We start from the raw sequence: 24205 nt of genomic DNA on the forward strand, positions 1-24205 counted from the left end.
GGTTAGGATCTTTGCAACAGTATTTCTTACTGAAAATGATCTATAGTTTTCTCTCTCCATCCAGTGTCATGTTGTGGTACCAGTGCTTTGTTTACATCATTCCAGTATTTTTAGAGGCAAGTTAAAAACAGTAAAGCAGCAAAGAAAAGAGATTTTACACACATACGCAAATATCTTTAAAGCAGTGTGGTAGTTAACTTGTTACCAGGGAAACTGGCATCATACCTTGCTGATTGTAAGGCTGACTCTTTATCAGTGTGGTACAAAGTACAATTGTTACCAGACTTAAGATGTGTATATAATGCTTTGGTGACGTACAATACCAACTTTCACTTGATCTGTCATCTACTTCTCCGCATCCTATGAGGAGAAATGGGTAGGTCTTTGCCCCATTTAACAGATAAGGTTTAGATTCAGAGAGATTGCTGCTTGCCAGAGGTCACATGGCTAATCAGGTTTATCTCTAGACCTAGAAAATAAATCTTGTGACACCTGGTCAATGCTCCTTTGCTTCATTACCTTTAGGAGTAGAGTCAGTGAAATCCGATCATGTGCATATTTCAAAATAGGAGAGACCTTGGCTCAGATCTTATTTCCAAAGTGATTGTGTGAACAATGTAGCACTCTTCTTATAATGCATATTATAATTCAATTTAAGCCTACAACTTCTTTTTGAGGGGGTCAGAGAACATGTATAGCTTAATACTATACATGTCACAATCACCCAATTTAAAAACTACGCACAAGGTTTATATAGGCTCTTCCCAGACAAAAATGGAAGAAAAAATAGTGTGTCTTCATTTACTCATGAATAAAAAATACTGAAATTTTTCCTTTTAAAAGAATGAATTACATTCTTCTTTATTACTAAGTTAATACATATTTATGAAGGAAAATTTAGGGGGAAAAAAAACAGGCAAAAATATCAAAATCCTCTGTAATCCTACCACCAGAGATAACAGTGTGAACATATTGGTGTTGAGCCCAACAATTCTAGTATCTATCTAAATGTATTCTTTTTCTCTGCCTCTTACTGTGCATAATGTTTTATAATCAGATTTTTAAACTTATAGTAATTTTTCATATTATGAAATATAGCAGTATTTCAAATACTAGAGACTTTTTTCTAAATAAAGTCTTATTAGAAACCCAAATTAATGCAGTGTTTTATTGGTAAAATTTTTATATTGCTAATTTACAACTTTACTATGGGAATAAAAATGATTTGATGAACAAAAATTTTTGAAATAGGGTTGTATCCAGTGGTTTTCTAGTAAATGCTTATTACCTACAACTTGGATGAACCTAGAAAATGTTATGCTAACTGAAATAAGCCAGACACAAAAGATCACTTAGTGTAATGATTCCATTTATAGAAACTATCCAGAGAATACATTTCTATAAGGACAAGATTCCTTTGGATCTCTGAAGGAAAAACCTACCTGATTTGTGGCGCTTGCCGATTTCTGCAGTATATTTACAGTAAGGTTGGGTGGTTCCAGATTTGGTTAATTCGGCAGCTCAGCAGCATCATCACTGACCTGTGTTCTTTCTTTCTGTTTTGCTGTCTTCAGTGTGTCAGAGTTGTCCTCACGGCAGATTTTGTCATGGTTGCAAAGTGATACAGTTCCATGTATCCAGACATGACAACTTCCAGGGGAAGAGAGGGCTGTCTCTTTCCTTTCGTATCATTTTAAGTGCAAAAAAAAAAGGAAAACAAAAACAAAAAACCCAAAAAACAAACAACAACAACAAAATAGTCCATGGGGCTCCTTTAGCAGAGTTTCCATCACACCTGATTGTATCACATTGCCATTTTCAAACTAGCCTCTGGCAGGGCGCCTGGGTGGCTCAGTGGGTTAAGCTGCTGCCTTCGGCTCAGGTGGTGGTCTCGGGGTCCTGGGATCGAGTCCCGCATCGGGCTCTCTGCTCAGCAGGGAGCCTGCTTCCTTCTCTCTTTCTGCCTGCCTCTCTGTCTACTTGTGATCTTTCTCTGTCGAATAAAAAAAAAAACAAAAAACTAGCCTCTGGCAAGCAAGATGGAACCATTATGATTTGTTTGGACCAGTCAGGGTCCACTCTTCAGGTCTGAAGCTGCAGCCGCACTCCCCTGAAGCACATGGCTGCTAGACATCTGAACAAAATGTTGATCCTTTTAGGGAGAGGAAGAAGGTGGGTACTGGTTGTATAACCAACAGGATCTGCTGCACTGGTGTTGGGGATGTCACTTCCAGTTGTATTATCAGCTTCAATATTTTCTATTCTGATTGTGTGGTAAGTTTTTCATTCAGAAAAATTGCAAATGTTTACCATATTCTTCCCACCTATTTCTATGAGTCCAATATAACAAAACCTAACCAAAAAAAAATCACAAGGAGACTACAGACCAATATCTATAATGAATATGGACACAAAAATCCTAAACAAAATACTAACTGAAAATAGCAACATAAAAGAGAATTATATACCATGACCAAGTAGGATTCATCTCAGGAATTCAAGGTTGGCTTAGCATCCAGAAATTATTATAAATTATTGTAATGCACCATTTCAGTAGAATAATAAAAGCCAAATGATTGTATAAATAGATGCAAAAAAAAGTACTTGGCAAAAATCCAACATCCTTTCATTACAGAACACTCAAACCTAGGAGTAGAGGTGCATTTCCTTAACCTGATCAAAAGGCATCTATGAAAAACCCACAGCTAATATCATACATGATAAAAGACTGGTTGCTTTCGCTTATAACATCTGGAACAAGACAAGGATATCCACTCATGCTACTTCTGTTCAACATTGTGCTAGAGGTTCTAACCAGATCAGTTAGGCAAGAAAAAGAAAAGACATCCAAATTGGAAAAGAAGTAGTAAAATCCTACTCACAGATGACATGATCTATATAGAAAATAATGAAGGAATCTACTAAAGAATTATTAGAACTAATAAATGAGTTCAGCAGTGTTGCAGGATACAAGATCAATATACAAACATCAATCATGTGTGTTTGAGGGAAAGAAATCAGTTATATTTCTTTACACTTGAGATGAGTAACCCAAAAGTGAACTTAGAATAATTCCATTTACAATAACATTAAAAAGAATAAAATGCCTAGAAATAAATTTAACCAAAGCAGTACAAAACTTACTCTCTGAAAACCAGAAAAGATTAAAGAACTTGAAGATCCACATAAGTGGAAAAGTACCCCGTGTTCATAGATTAAAAGACCCATTATTATTAAGGTGGCAGTACTCCTCAGATTGATCTTCAGATTCAGCACAGTCTTCTTTAGAATCCCTGCTGACTTCTCTGTAGAAGTTGAAAAGCTAATTTGAAAATTTATATGTGGGATGGTTGGGTCACTCAGTCGGTTAAGTGCTTGCCTTTGGCTCAGGTAGTCCTGGGATCAGTTCCCGCATGGGGCTCCCTGCTTAGCAGGAGTCTGCTGCTTCCTCTGCTCCCTCTGGTCTCCCCTGCCTCCATTGTTCTCATGCTCCCTCTCTCTCTTGCAAAAATAAATAAAATCTTAAAAAAACATTTATGTGGAATTGCAAGGGACCCCAAAACAATCTTAAAGAACAAAGTAAAAAGTTCCATAGTCTCTGATTTTAAAACTTACTACAAAGCCACAGAGATCCAAACAGTATGATACTGGCACTTATAGTCCTTAACTTAAATACTTACCTTGGAGACCCAGGGATCAGTGAAATAGAATTGAGAGTGGAGAAATAAACCCATGGTCAACTGATTTTTGGGAAGAGTGCCAAGACAATTCCATGGGGAAATAAATAGCTTTTTCAGTAATTGTGGTAGAACAATTGAGTAGCCACAGGGAAAAGGATGAAGTTGATCCTTATGACTTAAAATGGATCCAGAACTGATTTTAAGAACTAAACTATAAAACTCTTAGAAGAAAACATAGGGTAAATTTTTATGACCTTGGATTTGGCAAAGGATTATTATTTTTTTATTTTTTTATTTTTTTAAAGATTTATTTATTTATTTATTTGACAGACAGAGATCACAAGTAGGCAGAGAGGCAGACAGAGAGAGGGGGGAAGCAGGCTCCCTGCTGAGCAGAGAGCCCGATGTGGGGCTTGATCCCAGGACCCTGAGACCGTGACCTGAGCCGAAGGCAGCGGCTTAACCCTCTGAGCCACCCAGGCGCCCTTGGCAAAGGATTTTTAAACACGACACCAAAAGCGTGAGCAACAAAAGAAAAAATAGATGTGTTAGACTTCATCAAAATTAAACACTTGTGCTTTAGAGGACACTATCAAGAAGGTAAAAAGGCCACAAAATGGGAGAAAAATCATTGCAAACATATAATAAGGGACTTAACATCTAGACTGTATAAGGAACTCTTACGATTCAATAGTAAAAAAGACAACTCAATTTAAAAAATGGGCCAAGGATCTGAATAGGCATTTCTCAAAAAAGATAAATAAATGATTGATAAGCACATGAAGAGATGCTTCCCACATCATTTGCATCAGGGAAATGCAAATCAAAACCACAATGAGAGACAGCTAGAATAAAAGATAATAAGTGCTGGCAAGGATGTGGAGAAATCAGAACCCTCACACGCTGCTGTTTGGAATGTAAAATGGTGCAGCCACTTTGGAAAACATTTTGGCAGTTCCTCAAAATGCTAAACATAGAGTTACCAAATGACACAGCAATTTCACTTCTAAGGGAAATGGAAAGAGGTCCACACAAATACTTATACTTGAGTGTTTATAGGAGTGTTTTTCAAATAGCCAAAAAGTAGAAATAACCCAAATGTCCATCACATGATGAATAAACGAAATGTGGTATATCCATACAGTGGAATGTTATTCAACCATAAAAAGGAATGAATTTCTTTTTTTTTTTTTAAATGTATCTTAAACTCTTTATTATTATTTTTTTAGATTATTTATTTATTTATTTGACAGAGAGAGAGATCACAAGTAGGCAGAGAGGCAGGCAGAGAGAGAGAGAGAGAGAGGGAAGCAGGCTCCCTGCCGAGCAGAGAGCCCGATGCGGAGCTCGATCCCAGGACCCTGAGATCATGACCTGAGCCGAAGGCAGCGGCTTAACCCACTGAGCCACCCAGGCGCCCAAAAGGAATGAATTTCTAATACTTGTTACAACTTGGATGAACCTAGAAAACTTTTTTGAAGTGAAATAAACCAGACACAAAAGGTGACAATGTATGATTCCATTTATATGAAATACCCAGAATGTCCTTATGGGAATAAGGACAAAAAGCAGATTGGTGTTTGCCAGGGACTGGAGGGGAGGGAGCGGGGAATGGAGAATAACTGCTTATGAGTATGAGGTTTCCTTTGGGTTGATGAAATATTCTAAAATTAACAGTGGTGATGTTTGCACCTATCTAAGTATACTGAAAACCATTGTACTATGTATTTAAATGGGTGAATTGTATGGTGTGTGCACTGTATCTCAAGAAATCTGTTTTTAAAATGTTAATTAGTATTTAAAGCATCCCTCATGGTTTCAGAATACTTATAGTGACCCAGAAGTTTGAAGGAAAAAGTCAGAAATTTTGGTTTCACTGTGGAGTCAGTAATATCTAAAATTCCATCCATTTTATTTGTCATGAATATAAAAGTTTGAGAAGTATGCCAAAGTTGCAATAAGCATTTAAAATTATACAATCCCAATGGTGCTCTTGCATGTTCATCTGTTAGTATAAAACCGCTTTGTTATAGTGAAGTATGTGAACAGATGCATGTGAGCTTTGCCTTGCATTTGTTTGAGGAGTTCAGTTGCTTTAGCAGAGCATAATTTTACATGAGGAATCACGCACAGTCCTAAATGAAAATAGAAGGTCCATTCAGAGACCAACTTTGCTCATGAGTAACACACATATAAAACATTCAGATACATGCACAGAGATGCCAATGGATGGCCTACTTTAAGATTTGTGTAAAGTATATCTATCTGTATTTATAATTTATATATACTTTAATATATAACATATGTAACAGTTAAGATTTTTAAGTGTTTGAGGGGTGCCTGGGTGGCACATTCAGTTAAGTGTCTGCCTTTGGCTCAGTTCATGATCCAAGGGCCCTGGGATTGAGCCCCACGTCAGGCTCCCTGCTCAGCGGGGAGCCTGCTTCTCCTGGCCTATGCTGTCTCTCGCTATCCTCAAATACGTAAATAAAATCTTAAAAAAATTTTTTTAAATATTTGAATATGTACATTTTTTTTAGAATTCATGTACCTTTCAAATTCACTCTTCTAGGATGTACAGTGCACAGTGTACAATATTGCACACCTTCAATACTATCTAATTTTAGAACACTTTCATCACCTAAAACTACCCGTTAACAATCACTCATCACGCTCTCCTTCCCTAGCCCCTGAGAACTAGTCTTCCATTTCTGCCTCTATGCACTTACATATTAAATATGTGCATTACTATTACTACAGATTTTAGATAGTTAAAAGTATCCAAGAGTTATAGGCAGTTTCAAAACAGTTTGAGTATGTATGTTTTACAGCAGTCACTTTGAATGATTTAAATATTCTGTATTTCTGTTTTTATAATGAGCTAATCAATCTCTTACTGTCAGATATTTAGAAGTTTCAGTTTTTCATTATAAACAATGCTGTGATGAAAATCTTTGTAGCTAAATCTTCATGCCTATTCATGATAATTTCCTTAAGATTAATTCCTGGAAGAGGTATGGCTGGTTAAAACGTTAGATTTAGTTTCAAATCTTGATAGACATTGCCAAATTACTTTCCAGAAAGATTGTATCAATTTACATTCAAATAATAATGTAAGACTTAAAAAGTTGTAAAGTATAATAATACAATAAAAAAATTTTTATGTATAGGGTGATAGCTGTCTACTAGTTAAATGTTCACCTAATTTTGGAAATTGTTTTGTACTTGAAACTTTACAGACTTTTCAGTGAACAAGAGTCATCATTTAAAAATCAGCTGTACTTCAGGGGCACCTGTGTGGCTGAGTTGGTTAAGTGCCTGCCTTCCACTCAGGTCATGATCTCAGGGTCCTAGGATCAAGCCCCACATCGGGCTCCGCGCTCAGTAAGCAGCCTACTTCTCTCTCTCCCTCTGCCTGCTGCTACCCCTGCTTGTATACTCTCCCTCTCCCTCTCTCAAATAATAAATAAAATATTAAAAATCAACTGTACTTGAAATATTTGCTCAAATTAACAAAATTCCTATGCTACCAGTCTATATTCTAGGTTCTAAATAAGAGGCTCTTTAAATTTATTTTATTCATTTGTTGTAACTGCCTGTATTACACTTAACTGGTTCTTAATTGTTCATGGAATGAACTAAAATCTTAAGCTATATCAAATTTTAGTTTTCTTAAGTTTTCCAGTAAATCTTGAAATAAGCCATTGTTATAGCCAAAAATGACTGGGTTTCATTTTTGTCTTTCTACAAATATGTGTTGGAGGTGTTAATAGGGACATGACTTTCCTAATAGGAAATCCAGTCTATATTGAGGAAATGAGTGTACAATATGGCAGCAGTAATGTCTAGACTGTGTGTAGGAAATCTTGATTAATTGGTTGGAATTAGGATATGTATAGGGGGAAATGAGATTTTTTTTAAAAAAAAGGTTAAATTTGTGCCATAAAAGCAAATTTAAGTGGTTTTCTACATCTTCTTGGTAATACAACATGCTATGAGGTAAGGAAAGATGTATGATAAAGTGCTGTGTGTACAGTTTGGTGAGAGGGTTAGTTAGTCCCCTTTCAACACTTTTTTTTTCTTATATCAGCTTTTTAAAAGAGAGATGATGGTATACTGAATGGGCATATCTCTTCCAGAAGTGTGTGTCAGAGGTGGGGATAAGGGGCGGATTGGGGTGGGGGAGCAGTGTTGTGCACATACACACACACCTTGCCTTATCATCCTCTGGCCAGTGGTTCCCAAATGATAATGGCAAATCCCAGGAGAATCTGGGAATTTAGCAAGGGATTCATGAGTCCACATGTATTGAAATATTATTTGAATATGTATTTGAAATAGTTAACTTAAAAATATAAATCCCAAACATATAGTACTAGTGTGTTTCAAATATAAGTAGATACTGTTGTGATTAAGTAAAATTATTTAAACATAACTACTGAACTCAAAATAATGTTTTGTATTTTCTCAATCAGTGGATGTGTTTTGTATTCTTTGCTGATAGGTGCAGCCACAAGAAGAGACACAGGAAAGGCTTGAGGAAAAACAAAGTTTATTATACTCAGACAGGAGACAGAGCACACACTGCAGGGCCACAGGGAAAGCACCAGGTGATCAGCAGGCAGAAGACCGGAATGAAAGGAGAACATTAGAGCCACAGTCTTAGTTGAGGGTTCCCAGGGAAAGGCAGGGCAGAGTGAATGATTTATGGTTGGCAGATTTAAATAACTTTGGTGTGCTTTGGGCTGGAGTGGTTCTAGATGCCTAGTACCTGGCTCTGGGTGATTAAGGCCTTTGGGGAAGATGATCTGATGGAGAAGGTCTGGCTCTGAATTAGTTTGCACATCAAGGACAAGCTCCTGGCTGGGCTCTTTGCTGTCTCCCAAGCATTGGCTAGCTCTGGGACAGGCAGTCTCTTCCCAGCTAGAATGGTTTCTTAAGATTGTCAGACATCATAATATGCAGATTTAAAAAAAATGCAATCCAGGGTATGAGAAGATTAACTTGTATCATGTGGGGGTATGCAAAGTATTTGATACTTAAGAAGATTAAACACCACCTATGCCAGCCATGTCTCTTTTCCTAAAAGAGTAAAATTGTGATCTAGACTCTACACTACTTTGGGCAAATTCCTGACTGGTTTAATATTGTTTAAGTGCATGCCTGTTGTTGATGGAGATGACTGTAAATGGACTATTACCATTGGGTGGCAGCTGGCAAAAAATTGAAAAGGAGAGTATTTATAGTCAGATTTATTTTACTTAACAATAAGTTGTTTGTTTTGTTTTTTTTTTTAATACTCCTGACTGCCTCATATTGTAACTTAGAGAAACTGGCAATTTAGATAAGAGCTGGGTTCAGGGGAGCCTGAGTGACTCGATCAGGTGGGTGTCCAGCTCGTGATTTTGGCTCAGTCATCATCTCAGGGTCCTGGGATTGAGGCCCACTTCAGGCACTACATTCAGTGGGGAGTCTGCTTGAGTTTCTCTCCCTCCGCCCCTCCCCACCACATTCATTCTCTCTCTCTCTCTTAAATAAATAAATCTTTTTTTAAAAAGTAAGAGCTGGTTGATAAACAGAGGGAAAAGCCATTTTAAAGAATTTGAATCAAGTTTCGTATGCTTGAATATATTATCAAGCACTGCTTAAAGGGTGTTAGGTGATTTTTAAAGGTTTGTATATTTTAGTTAATAACTCTTCATATGAAGAGGAGAACTGAATAAAAATCCCTTGGTGTGAAGTTCCTGGATTATCTTCATGCATACTGTAGCTGTCTGCTGTAATCCTTACTAAAACTTTGTGTGCAAGTACTTTCCCATTTTCCAGGTGGAGGAAACTGAGGCTTTTAGAATGTAACATGAACCAAGAGTCTGTGGTTAGGAAGGGTAGATTTGAATCTATCTCAGATTTGAATCTATGATTACATAACCCAAAGCCTCTGCTTTCCTAGTCCAATTTTTAGAGGATACTTATTTACATGCATTTTAGACTTAAGATTATTCCAAACTTTAAGGAAAATTAGATGAAAATAGTTTTTTGTATGTATTTTTTTTTTTATCATGCTAAACTGTACCTAACCTAGAATTTGCCATTTTAACCATTTTGGGAAGCACAATTCAGTGGCATTAAGTATACTCACAGTATTCTACAACCACCACCAGTATCTATTTCCCAACTTTTTCATCATGCCACACAAAGACTGTATGCCCATAAAACAGTAATTTCCTCTCCTCTTTCCCCAGCTGTGGTAACCTCTATTCTACTTTATGTCTCTATGAAGAAAAGATGTTTTAGTGAGAGTTTTGTTGATGTTAGGTGATACAAGTTAGATTTTAAATTTCTTTGTGGAATGTTGATTATGAATGCATTTCTTTTGAATAAGAATACTTCAATGCAAATTAGAAGTTATTTTTGTCTTTTTAAATCTTTGTCTATTCTATTTTAAACAAAGCATTATAATTACATGTGCTAAGTACCGAAGGCTTCCTTTTCATTTTATTAAATGTAAACAATTGGTGTTAATTTAAGAGAAAGTAACTCTTTTCTCTGAACCTCAATAAACTGCCTTTATATGTTGTTCTAGTTAGAGCTTCTTGAGGTAGCATTAATCTTTTTTTTTTTAAGATTTTATTTATTTATTTGACAGAGAGAAATCACAAGTAGGCAGAGAGGCTGGCAGAGAGAGAGGAGGAAGCAGGCTCCCTGCTGAGCAGAAAGCCCAATGTGGGGCTCGAACCCAGGACCTGGGATCATGACCTGAGCCGAAGGCAGCGGCTTAACCCACTGAGCCACCCAGGCGCCCCAGCATTAGTTAATCTTAACTGCCTTTGCAGTCAAGTTCAGAATTGTAGGAAATCCAAAATATGGCAGTCTTTTGCCAGCCTACATAAATTTGTTACGTTTTCCTAGCGGATGGTGGTTGTCAAACTGCATATGATTTGATTCAAGCTATTTTTTTTAATGAACATAGAATGTAATTGTTGCCCATTGTATATTCCACTAGTTAAAAGTACTAGGACATGCTCTGTACTTTGGCCAGACCCTGGACTTTGGTGTTTTTTGTTCCATATACCCATGTGTCTGCGAAAAATCCAAAGCTCAGCTGCACCCCCTCTACCCTCTCCTTTGACCTTGAAATGAAAGCCAGCTTTAGTACTCTGCTTATCTTTGTGCATTCCTGCTTTTAAGTAGTTTTTGCCTGAGTTTTCCTTATATTCTTACCAGTTTATGGACTCATTTCAGTAGATATTTTCTGCATTTTCCACTATTTTCAGTTTTCAGTGGTAGGAGCATTTCTTTGAACTAGTCCACCATTGGAAATGAAAGTGATCTAAGAGACTTTGACAAGAGATTCATTCACTCCACCTAATCAATAATATAATAGGAACATGGGTTTTTGTCTTGGTTAGCCACTATTTATCTCAACAGCTTCTTTCAAATCAGTGTCAGTTACAGAACTGGATGGAAGAAGTTTCAATATTAGCTGCTGTGCCTTGCTTTCATCTTCTGTGAAGATGAAGGAGCCTAGATTAGGGAGAGCTGAACCCAAGATTCTTTCTCTAGCCTAAGTCTGTAAGAAACTTTAAGCCCTAAAAGGGAATTTGATTTGAGTTTTGTTGAGCTTTCTTCTCACTTTTTGTTCTTTATCAAAGCTGTTTCTTACTGGCTTTAATATTACTGAGGTATAGAGGGAATATTATTTGCATATATGTGTGAAAGGGGGGTAAAAAAAACCGAATGGGGGGACTGCCATTTAATCTGAATGTTACCATTTGTAAATTTTGGCCTTTTGCCTTCTCAGGTTTGTAAATTTTGGCCTTTTGCCTTCACAGGCTTCCCCTGCTTGAGAGCCTTAAGATTTGGTTTTAACCATCTTGTCTTCTCTCATTTGGTAATTTTACTCCATGGTCTAGATTAATAGAGGATTGCTACCAAATCGCTCCCTCTTTTGCTCACTTCTCTTTCAAGACTTTTATGAAACCCTTGATGCACCTTGAATTTGCATCTTTCACAAATCCCTGAGATAAAGTCATTCTCCGTGGGCACCACAGGTTTTCTATTAGTTTCCTAGGGCTGCCATCACAGAGTATCACAAAGTGTGTGGTTTAAGATGATTGAAAATGATTATCTCACAGTTCTGGAAGCTAGAAGTCTGAGGTTAAGGTGTTGGCACGACCAAGCTGTCTCTAGGGCTTTAGGGGAGAATCTCTTCCCAACCTAACTTCTGATATTGCTGGCAGTCCTTGGCATTCCTTGTCTTGTAGATGCATTACTCCAGTCTCCGTCTTTGTATGGTTTTCTCCTCTGTGTGGTTGTATGTCTGTGTCCAAATTTCTCTCTTCTTTTTTTTTTTTAAGATTTTATTTATTTATTTGACAGAGATCATAAGTAGGCAGAGAGGCAGGCAGAGAGAGAGGAGGAAGCAGGCTCCCTGCTGAGCAGAGAGCCCGATGCGGGGCTCAATCCCAGGACCCTGAGATCATGACCAGAGCCGAAGGCAGAGGCTTAACCCACTGAGCCACCCAGGCGTCCCTAAATTTCTCTCTTCTTATAAGAACACCAGTTATACTGGATTCAGAACTTACTCTAACTCAGTATGCCCTCATCTTAATTACATGTGCAGAGAACCTATATCCGAATAAGGTCACATTCACAGGTATCCAGGGTTAGGAGTTCAGCATATCTCTTGTGGGAACACAGTTCACTCCCGTAACAACATAGTATATTTCTCCATTTATCTAGTTCTTTAATTTCTCTCAAAAATGTTTTATAGTTTTCACTGTACAAATTTCGTTGCATGCATTCTGTTATGTTTTTCCCTTAGTAGTTCATGTTTGTGGATGCTATTGGAAATAATATTTTTTAAAATTTCATGTTCTCAACATTTTTCATTAATATATGGAAATACAATTGATTTTGTATATTGGTCTTGTGACCTTGGTAAATACTAGTTATAGTAGTTTTTTTGTAGAGTTTTAAGGATTTTCTGCATAAATAAGCTGTCCTGCAAATAAAGATAGATTTTCTTCTAACTTTCCAATTTGTATGCCTTATGTTTCTTTCTCTTGCCTTAATGCATTGGTTTTTAATACTATGTTAAAGTAGTAAAACAGACATCCTTGCCTTGTTCATGATGTTAGAGCAAAAACATTGTTTTCTCTTGCTAAGTGTGAGAATGGCTGTAGATTTTTCATAGATATTCTTTATTGGGTGAGGAAGTTTTCATTGATTCCTATTTTAGTAAGAGTGTTTATCATAATTGGCATTGAATTTTGTTAAATGATTTTTCTTTGTCAATTGAAATAATTGATGTTTTTAATTCTTTTAATATGTTGGATTACATTTATTGTGTTTTTGGTATCAGTTGATTTTCAGCAACTTTATTATCATGTATCTTGTGGTTTTGTGTTTTTCTTATTTGAAGTTCATTGAACTTTGACATCTGGATTAATAGTTCTCAATCAAATTTGGAAGATGTTTGTAATTCCCACTGATCCCTTTTTCTACAGTGTTTACTCTGCTTTTAAGCTCAACTGTGAATTTTGCAATTTGGATACCATATTTATCAGTTATAAGTAATCCATTTTTTAAAAAAGTTTTAATTTCTATTTTCATTGTGTGTATGTTTTCCTTTAAATCTTTGGATATATTAAAATAGGATTTTACAAGTTCTTTTCTACTAATTCCATCATCTTGATCATTTCCAGGTTTGTTTTTATTAACTGTTTTTACCCCTTGGATCGGGTTACCTTTTCTTGTTTATTCTCTTAATTTGTAATTTTTTTTGTCATTCTTAAAAGAGTGTTAAATTTTGATCTGGCAGGTAATTTAGTTACTTTCTGGTCAGCCTGATCCTTTTTTGGCATATTATGAGCTTTGTTAGTGTGGCTCTAGACCAGTATTGTTTAATAGAATTTTCTGCATTGATGGGCTAGTTTTGCCCTTCTCCTAAGGTATGGCATTTCTGGGGTCTCTCTGGAATGTCCCAGGTATTTCGTGAGTGCTTTTTACAGTGCACGTTTGGGTGGGACTCATGTCTCCCAGCTCCCCTGTAGTAGTTCTTACCCTGGTCGTTCTGGCCTCATGGAATCTCATACTATACATAACTAACTTAATATTTAGCCAAAGACTCAAGGAGACACACTTTCAGCCTTTTGGAGCCCATTTTCTTCACACTTTTTTTCTCTGGTACTCTACCTTACAATTTCAAGTGCCTTAGCCTCCCTGAATTCCTGTCTCTGATTCAGTTAGAGTACTGTGGGAGTTTGGGATTGGCAGAGAACTTGAAGATTGGTTGTTCCAGCCTGTCCCACAGCCTCCTTGACAGAGGCGTTTAAAGCACCTCTTTTCAATTTACATAGCTTCAGTTGTAGAAAGTTCTTAGATAGTAATATTGAGTCAAGATCTATTTTCTGCAAACTTCCCGTTGGTCTTATTTCACCTTCTATAATTTTGCAGAGTAAAACTAAACCCCTTTAGATTATTTTATCTCATAGCTCTTTAACACCTGTCTCTCTTTATTTCTCTGCCTAAAGCATCTCAGTTCATAATACTATTATTCCTTGTGTATATTATTCTTTTTTTTTTAAAAGATTTTATTTATTTATTTGACAGATAAAGATCACAGGTAGGCAGAGAAGCAGGCAGGGAGAGAGGGGGAAGCAGGCTCCCCGCTAAGCAGAGATCCCGATGCGGGGCTTGATCCCAGGACCCTGGGACCATGACCTGAGCCGAAGGCAGAGGCTTAACCCACTGAGCCACCCAGGCGAGCCTGTATATTATTCTTATTTGTATTTTAAAATGCCATGTATATATGCATCTTCCAGTGTGTTTTCAGAATTGAACTGAGTCTTTAAAATGTGTACTGTATTGAGAATAGTGGGACATCCTTGATCTGGATACTTAGCTGACTTTCAGTGCCTTTAATTACTGTCTCATTAATTTAGAGATTAAATATCCTGACCTTTTTTTAAGTTATTTGTAATTAAGCATGCTGGTTTATCCTTTGCATTTTATATGCAGATTTGATATGCATTTGTCTGATCTGCACCCCATCCCAGTGAATAAACTGTGGAACAAGACAAGTTCAGATGCAGAGTTCTGTTAGTTACCTCTAGAATTCTTCCACTTGTTTGGTATCAAGCACTTAATTTCTGGGTATGTTCGTTTAGCCAGCTTGGAGTCTGCCTAACTGTAGTATGGGACTCACATTGTTCTGTTTTGTTTAAGGTTGCCACCAGAGACTTTGTGTGCAGCTTTGCTAAAATTAAGGTGTCCCATCTTTGTGACATTCTCCTGGTCTAATAACATACTAGTAGCCTTACACTTACAGCATGCACACTGAATGCTCCTTTTTTTTTTAAAGATTTTATTTATTTATTTGACAGACAGCGATCACAAGTAGGCAGAGAGGCAGGCAGAGAGAGAGAGAGGTGGAAGCAGGCTCCCTGCTGAGCAGAAAGCCTGATGTGGGGCTCGATCCCAGGATCCTGGGATCATGACCTGAGCCGAAGGCAGAGGCTTTAACCCACTGAGCCACCCAGGTGCCCCTGCGTGCTCCTTTTTAAAGTTCCCATTCTGCAGATCTACACTACTGTTTTTTCCTTCTAAAAATTGTGACTACTTCCATTTTTTTGTAATTTTTAATATATTAAGAACAGTTGTTCAAAGCAAATCTGTAAGTTCTTTTAATGTCATGAGGTAGTTGTCTATAAAAGACTATCTAATAGACTATTGTTAGACTTAACAAGTCTAAACAGACTTGAAGCTTTGTAAAGTATCAAAGTGTTTTTACTCTTTCTTTCATACCGGGACTAACCATATGCCTGCTGTCATCAGCTACTGTGATACTATATAACAAAAAACTTAATTCAGAGCTCTAAATCAGTATGACAGAAAGGTATTGATTGACAGGTAAAATTCCCATGTTACCATAGTTTTAAAATATTTGTTGTTATCAAAGTTTATTTTTTTGTCAGTTCCATATCTCTTGAAACTCATACTATTTGAAGAATAAGAAACCCCGATAGGTGGATTTTAATGAAAAAAATGAACCCAAAACCCTGCTTTGCTTTATGGCTTGATATTAAAATTGGCTGGAATTCAAAATGATAAAAGTGCAATTGGAGGGCTTTAACTATAGTGTTCACGTTTTTCTATTATAAAATTGGTTATAGTTTTCCACAGACACAACATTTGTATAAAGAACTCTGGGATAGGCTATTTCTGTCCATGAGAATCCAAAATTATAGACACTGATGTCAATGCAGATGAGGTTAGCCTAATTTGGTCAAGGGAAGGACATGCTGAGTCTCTATATGGATAGCTAAAGGCTATTGCCAAGATTGACAGGTGTCCTGTGGGTGGCAGAGAGCCCCAGGAATAAAATTTGCACTTGGATTACTTCTCTAAAACACAGTGATCAAAGTCATGTCTTTTCTTTCTATTGATCACAGTTTTAAAATAGTGAGGTCTTCTTTTAATACTTTCATTTTTCAGATACTAGTTTTATCAGCCCCAGGAAGGTAAAAAGTCTTACGCTTTCTTCTTAAAGTTTTGAATTCTGGTTTTGCAGCTTAGTTGTATCCTGTGCACTAATTTTTCTAGTATAGTTTGATTTTTTTTTTGTTACTCTGCCAGGTTTCAATAAGGGGAGAGGTGAGAAAAGTTAATGTAAAAAAGGATACATTTGTTATTAGTGTGAGAGACACAGCTATTTCTCTATGGAATAATAAGTTACATGATTCAATCTGGGAAAGTTAATTTTTAGGAGAATTTTCTATGAAGTGAACATAATGCAAAGGAGTATTCACACTAGTTTGATAACAGCTTTTGCTTTTATTTCATCTTATCGACATATTTTTACTATTAAAGGAAGTCCTTGTAACCGATACACATAAATTAGTGGTAAATATTTCATATCTTAAAATAAGGAAAACATTTAAAGCTATTAGATCCATCCCATTAAGAAAGGTAAGTGTACTGTGTTAAGAAAATTGCATTGCCTGAGATTTTTGTAAGATTGAGTGATGTGTATAGCATCATTAGCAATGATCTATGGGTTTTTAGGCATAATTCAATAGCTGTTTCTATGCAAACAGAGAATTTTCTAACCTGGGAGGATCGTGTCTTGATTATCTCTGTATTTCACTGTCAGACACAGAGTACAAATTTACGAAGATGTTGGTGAAACCACTTTAGGGAGCCAACCTGTGCCTAGTGTGAAAAAATGAAAGCTAAGACCCTCACTCTCCTAGGACTCAGAAAAATGTTTCTGAGGGCCTAGGCAAGCACGTGCAGGTTCCTTCATGGACCATTGTGTTTCAGTTCAGTCTGTTGTTAGGTTGAAGCTGGAGTGATTTGTTCAGTATCATTCTTAAGTGTTTAATTCTCATTTGGCTAAAATTTATTGAGGCCTACTATAAGCAAGGGTATTACTTGTACAGATGTTATCTAAGTCCTGCGAAGGTGAGGAAAATAAGGCCCGGCAAAGTGATAACTTGCCCAGTGTCACTCAGCTCTTGGCATTAAAGCCGGGAAAGAAACCCAGGCTCTGTCTCTAAACCAGGAGAGTTTGAGGTGGTGGAAGAAACTTGACAGAAATTCACTTAAGTGACAGAACTTCTGGGACTGCCTTTCTTACAGCCTTTTTTCCCCCCTTAATTTTTGTCTCAATTCTGATTCTTCCCTTTTTTCCCTGATCGATCCTTTTTAGACTACATGAAAGTGCAGATTCTTGAGCTCACCTTTAGTCAAAAAGACTTTTATAGGGACGCCTGGGTGGCTCAGTTGGTTAAGCGGCTGCCTTCCGCTCAGGTCATGATCCCAGCGTCTTGGGATCTAGTCCCACATCGGGCTCCTTGCTCAGCAGGGAACCTGCTTCTCCCTCTGCCTCTGCCTGCCTCTCTGCCTACTTGTGATCTCTCTCTCTCTTTCTCTCTCTCTCTCTGACAAATAAATAAAATCTTAAAAAAAAAAAAGACTTTTATAAAAATATTAAAGTACTGTACCCAAAACAGCAATCTTGTATTTGCTTCTCAAAATTTGACTCCTTAAGCAGCTGATTGGAAAGGAAGTGTGAAACTGAGAAGTCCTCCTGGGCTGAGCGTCACGGTGATGGGCTAATTCGGAGTGTGCAGCTAGGGATAGAGCTGCAAATAGCGACCTCAAGCCTGTGTTAGCCCTGGCCCGGGCTGCACAGCCCCTCACCCACGGCCACCAGCATTGCTCCTAAGACAGGCTAATGCGCATTCTGCAGCTCGATCCTATTCCTGGGCATCCTTTCAGTTTTGTTGCTGGAGTCCTACTAGAATACAGAGAATAATGAAAGACTCTGCCAATCTCCTATCACACCTAGTTTCCCGACAAAAAATTCTCCGTTTGTGCAAGGATTGCATTACAGCTTGTTGCTTCGGTAGCAGGAAGAGACATACATAATGTATAAGGTAGAGTGAGAAATGTATGACCATGTGTTCTGAACGGTTTCAATTTAGGAAATTTTGATTTAGATCTGCTAATTTAATTTATGCTTCTTCTTGACAGGTCTCGAATTAACTTTTCTTTTAAATTTCTTTGTACTGAGGATTGGATCATGAAAATAGCATTACGTTAGTATTTGACCCATTAGGGCTATTTCAAATACTTTAGAACCATTCTTTGTGGACTGTTGCCTTGCAGACGCCTCTGTCTTGTCACAGACTACAGTCTGTGACAGTCCTGTCATGTCCTGAGTATTTCTTCAGCCAGCCACTCCCTTCCCCTCCGCTTCATCTCTAGCACCCAGCTCAGGCTCTTCGCCTCTCTCCTGGACCTCTGCAGTGGCCCTGCCCATCCAGCTCCCACCACACAGCTGTCCTTGACCAGAACCTGCAAAAGTTCTTTAGGTTGGGATTAGGTGTTAGGATGAAGGTAAAACACTTGCGCATGGCTTCCACTTGACTCGCCCTTCTTTACAGCCTCCCCTGGTCTTCCTGTCTCTTTTTACCTTGCTCTGTTTTCATAGCCGCTTGGCCGTCATGCGTCATCGTCATGCCTGCCCCGATCATTCTGCCTGTCCTCTTTATGTGCTTGCCCCTTCGTTTCAGGAACTGTGAGGAAGTCCCACTCCTCTGAATTAGGTCAGATCCAGACTGTCTTGGCAGTTCTTCTCCCCACTTCATTATACTTGTTACACTTGCAATTTTATATTTACGTTTGAGACTTTGATTAAAGTAGACTCTGACTAAACCGTAAGCTTCCAAGGGCAGGGGCCATTTCTGTTTTTACTGAAGGATTGTGGCCCTGGCATCTAGCACAGGGCCTGGTACATAGTAGAAAGTTAGCAAATATTTGCAGAATACTTGAATGGGAGTTTCATGACAGACTTTCTCAGCAGTACTACTTGCAGCCTGCTAGCTGCTGTGAGGTCATGAGGGTGGAGGAGTATAGGCCCACCCAGCTGCGAGAGAGTTCACTCACCATCCAAGAGAAGGTGACATGTACCCCAAATATGGTAATGTAAGCGAGATGGCAGTGAAGACTTAGAAATAATATACTTTTAATTGAAAATGCATGTGAGATTGGCCTTTGCCAGTAAATCTAAAATGAATGAATTACAGTGTTAAATAGGGCAGACAGCATTTATAAATGACTCTAACATTCATAAAGTAATCCTAGCCTTAAAAGAAATAAAAAGTTGAACAAATTCAGTGTTAAAATTTGAAAAGATAGAATAAAATGCATTAATATTTTTAAGTGCTGGAACATCGTACCTGTGAAGCTTGTGTGTGTGAAAGAAATGAGGATATTTTGTGTTTTGCTAAACATTTTTTGAAAGTTCTGTCAAAGCACTCTGTTAGTATTAAGATATAGAAGTGTTTGGGGCTAGCCTGAGACCTCTCTTGTGTATATCTTGTGAGACTGTTAGGTCAGCCCTCACTAAGGTTTTCTTTCCTTTCCTCTTCCAACATTGCTCAAGCTGTTCCACCCCAACCCTGGGGTTGTGGCATTAAGCACTCGCTGAGGGAAGGCTGGCTGGCAGCGCATTCTCAGAGGAGTCAGGTGATCGTTGTTTGAAGGCAGCTGCTTGAGGTTCAAGGCAGTCAGTGTCCCCTCTGTTCTGCCTCGGGACAGCTGGTTATTATCAAACTTGTAACAAGTCTTCCTTGCTTATTGCCTGCTGGAAGAGGAGGGAGATTATGCAGTGGGCTTTTGATTGATCCAATGGGAATTACATTGATCTGGTGTCTGGCTGTGGTTGTTCTCAAGTGGATCGCCTCTAAGGTAGGCCATCTTTATTTTTAGGATTGTGACATTAATCATTAGTTTATGTATTTGGTTGGAATAGAATTGCTAGGAGTTTCTTCTTTTGCTTCGGCTTTTACTTCTCTGATTAAAAGAGCTATGAGTTTTACTGTCAGCTGAAAAGGTTAATTGTAATTGTGGACTTTTTATTTCTTTTCCCACCTTATTACTCCTTTCAAGGGCTTTTTTAGGGTATCATTCCTTGATATCGAGTAGCTTCCCTCAGTATCATTCTCTTAAAGAAGTTTATGATTAAAGAAATACAGCTTCTAAGATTAATTATTAATTTATACTTTTGGTGTACATATTTTAAATATTCTCTTTGGAAGTAAAGAATTTACTAATATGTTAAGCGTGTAGTTGTGAATTTCTAAGCAGTTATGAACTTTTTAAAAACTACTCCCCTCTATCATGTTCTCTGTTAAAGTCTTGCTGCTACTAAAATGTATACCTTACTTCTAATATGTTGGAAAAAAGTGTAAGATTATTATGTATCTGTTTTTTTTTTTTTTAAGATTTTATTTATTTATTTGACAGACAGAGATCACAAGTAGACAGAGAGGCAAGCAGAGAGAGAGAGGAGGAAGCAGGCTCCCTGCTGAGCAGAGAGCCCGATGCGGGACTCGATCCCAGGACCCTGAGATCATGACCTGAGCCGAAGGCAGCGGCTTAACCCACTGAGCCACCCAGGCGCCCGTATCTGTTGTTTTTGAACTTTAATTCTGAGTATCATGCTAGCTAGAAAGCTAGCCATTTGCCATCTGGACAAAAGTCTGAAACTAATGTAGGAAATATTTAAGACGATACTATGTGAAATTATTTTTTCTATACTTGTATAAAAATGATTATATCTTTAGTCCATCATGCAGCTTTTTTTCTTCCTGCATTTTTTTCTTCCTGCATTAAGAAATTGAAGAATATTAACTTAAAATTTATTAGGCCCTCAGTATTTGCTAAGTAATGTAAAGGTTCAATAAGATTAAGTTTCTTTTTCAAGCAAAGTTTTAATCATTGGTACATAATTTTTCACATAATGTTTTAAACATAATGGTCCTTTATTGAAGTAGTCTTGATTTCTTAGTGAATATGATTGAAGAAATCTCTTAAGGAAAAACAGTGTGCTCAAATTTTTAAAATCCTTGTGTTTTGTAAGTTAAGAATTAATTTTGTTGCATTGACAGCTATTTACTCATTGTTTTTAAAGGATTAGCTCACCAGGTTATTGAATGAAGGTCAAGTTAATATTAATAATTTATTGAGTTGTGAATGTTTTCAGAGTTTTTACTTTTTTTCTAACGAGCAAAAAAAAAATTTTTTTTTTTTTTTTAATGACAGAAAGTGAGAGAGCAAGAGCAGGATGCAGGGAGGACACGGTGGTGGGTAGGGCAAAGGGAAAGATTCAGTCTTAAGTAGGCTCCATGCCCAATGCAGAGCCTGACAGGGGGCTTCTTTTCAAAGCCCCGAGACCAGGACCTGAGCCAAAATCAAGAGTTGGATGCTTAACTGACTGAGCCACCCAGTGCCCCCCCCAAATTAAGCTTTTAAACAAAAAGAATGTTGATATTTTAAGTTTTAAGTTTGTGATATTTTTGAAAAACATGTTGTTTGCTTAGACAGGAAGAATGAATGGATACTATTGAGTGGATTAATGCAGTGTTTTAATAGACAAACATCAGCATGTTTTTCTAGCATGTGTAAGATGAGTATATTTTGAAAAAGCTCATTTAACTGCATCAGTGAAAACTGCTTTTAAAACTATGGCTGCACTTCCATCTTTCATGATCTGTTACTCTTGTTTGGTAATGTTACCAAAAAATTTATTTAGTGCTACTGTGGTTAAGCCCTTTGATCATCAGTTTACTTATCCACCAGATGGGGCCAACAAAACCTATCTTATAAAGGTCTTGTATGGTTAAGTGAGATTTTATATGAAAGCACCTGTAACATTTTCTGACACAAAGTAGGAGTTCAGCAAGTGTTAGTTAATAATATTACTACTTTTCCCATGTAAGGGAAATAAACATGCCTTTGCACAGTAGATCATTTTAGTGGAAAACTTGAACAAGATAAAAACAGAGGCACTTAAAATATATTTGCTCAGTTTTTTAAAATGTTTGTCTTTAAAAGACAAAAGCGTCATTATTAACTAATCTTTAAAAGCGTCATTATTAACTAATATCAGAACACCATTTACACCTTCTGTCATTCACTTTGTAAGTGAGATCTTTTGTGGAAGAGTGATTCATCCTGATTGACGGTTAGTGAGTGTCTTACCAGGGCACTCAGAAGTCTATTAGCGTGGTGGTGGATCCTTGGAACCTTACAGTTGAACTTGTTTATGCTGCTGCAGTCAGTTTCTGATTAGCTCAGCCTCGCCCATGTTTTGACCTATACCAGTTTGCTTTACAAGCTGTTCCCAGGATGGCTAAATTAGAAGAGTCACGAGTAGAAGCGTCTCAGTTATTTTCATTCACTGGTGAGGTGAGGTGGGAATGTCGATAATATTACAGAGTGTTTTGTGACTGACTGCAACACAGGATTGATATTAAATTTGTTTTACTAGTTTACTAAAAATGGGATTTTACCGGTATATGGCTTTGAAATGTTGTATGTTAGGTCTGTGTTGCAGTGTTGGTGTATAAAGCACATATGACCTTTGTATAAAGTAACTAATTCTAACATTTAAATCAGATTTTTACAATTCATAATTTATAGTGTATTTTTCCAAATTGAGTTACTTTATTCTACCTTGATTGTTTAGTAAAAGAATTTAATATTCATTTTAATCTTGGTCGGTGAGATGAATGAATGAAGTATCATTCGGGATGTAATGCTGGTGGGTTCAAATCTATTTTAAAGTCTATCCTTTAAAAAAATTGTCTTATTTGGATTTATTTTATAAGACTTATGTCTTGTTTAATATAGCTTTTGACCAGACTTAACTTAAATTAGTAATGAACAAAATAACTTGAAAAAGTTGTGCTTCACTAAGTAATTTGTTAATCTATTTAAAATTAAATTCTAGTCTTTTGCCAGGTTTTTATTATGATTAATATAGACCCTATAATTTTTATATCTAAATTAGTGCTTCTATAAAAAAGTCTGAAAGGATTACCTTAAAATATTTTTAGTATGTCATAGTTATAATGTAGATTATGTTCACTAATAAGTTTTTGGCTTACACTATTTTGTTTAACAGAAAGCTGATATTAGTCTTTCTCAGTCCTTAATATGTGAAGTGATAAATGAGATTTTTACATTCCTAATTAGTGACTGTTTTAGTAAATAGTCATCCTACATTAAAAAAATAATGTCAATCACTCTCTTAAAGAGGGCCGTTAGAGATGGCAAGTCACAATTCGTTTTCACAACCTATTTATCCAAGTTGTTACTGGATAGCAGGTAGATAGGTATTGACCATGACAAGCTATTACATAGTGATATCTTAGCTTCATTCATATATCGGCTAAGAGAAATATTTATTTGCACATACATGCTCTCTAGGCTCTTAGGTTTTCCTCTAATATAGTAGTATTAAGGGGAGGCCTGTCATCTAATAAGCTAAATATCTTAGAGGGGATCAAACAGCAGGTCCAAGAGGTGCCTTTTATGACAGATTTTTTTTTTTTAATTTATTTATTTGACAGACAGAGACCACAAGCAGGCAGAGAGGCAGGCAGAGAGAGAGGGGGAAGCAGGCTCCCCGCCGAGCAGAGAGCCCGATGCGGGGCTCGATCCCAGGACCCCGAGACCATGACCCGAGCCGAAGGCAGAGGCCTCAACCCACTGAGCCACCCAGGCGCCCCAAGAGGTGCCTTTTAATACCAAGTGATTACAGTGGCTGTTTGCTCCAAAATAAATAGTTTACCCTGAAACTGTTTTAGTTTACACTGCAGTAGGCTTCCTTATGAGAGATATTCTATTGGTAGAAGACACTTTAAGCATGATGCTGCCGGAAATATATTCTGTATGATATAGTGCCTTGGGATTTGACATAAATTGTGCTTTTCTTTATATTTCTTTGTAGTAGGTTCTTATTTTACTTTTTAATTTTAATTTGGTTTATTTTGAGAGTAGATAACTACACATACTACAAAATCCAATGGATAAGCACGGAAAAGTCCTCCTTCTACCTCTGTGTCCCTCAGGCTCCCTGAAGACAACCAGTGTTGAAAACTAGAATTTTATTTCTCTTTGAAACTTCTGTTCCTTTTACATTTCCTGAACTGTTGTTTTTCATTTTT

At 37.2% G+C, this 24205-nt stretch overlaps 1 protein-coding gene across 3 annotated transcripts in view; it reads left to right on the forward strand.

The window, feature by feature from the left end:
- PDE7A (phosphodiesterase 7A) overlaps window positions 1-24205 on the forward strand; it is a 116510-nt gene that overhangs the window by 30478 nt on the left and 61827 nt on the right. The window contains exon 1 of one of the 3 annotated variants that reach the window (XM_047724597.1): window positions 19742-19940. The exons of the other annotated variants lie outside the window; for them this stretch is intronic. Within the exon in view, the coding sequence (XP_047580553.1) occupies window positions 19881-19940 (60 nt within the window). The 5' untranslated portion in view covers window positions 19742-19880. Of the gene's footprint in view, window positions 1-19741; window positions 19941-24205 lie in introns of those variants that run through there. 3 annotated transcript variants of the gene reach the window in all.

Source organism: Lutra lutra, chromosome 4 (assembly GCF_902655055.1).
Source record: "Lutra lutra chromosome 4, mLutLut1.2, whole genome shotgun sequence".
Taxonomy (NCBI): Eukaryota; Metazoa; Chordata; class Mammalia; order Carnivora; family Mustelidae; genus Lutra; species Lutra lutra.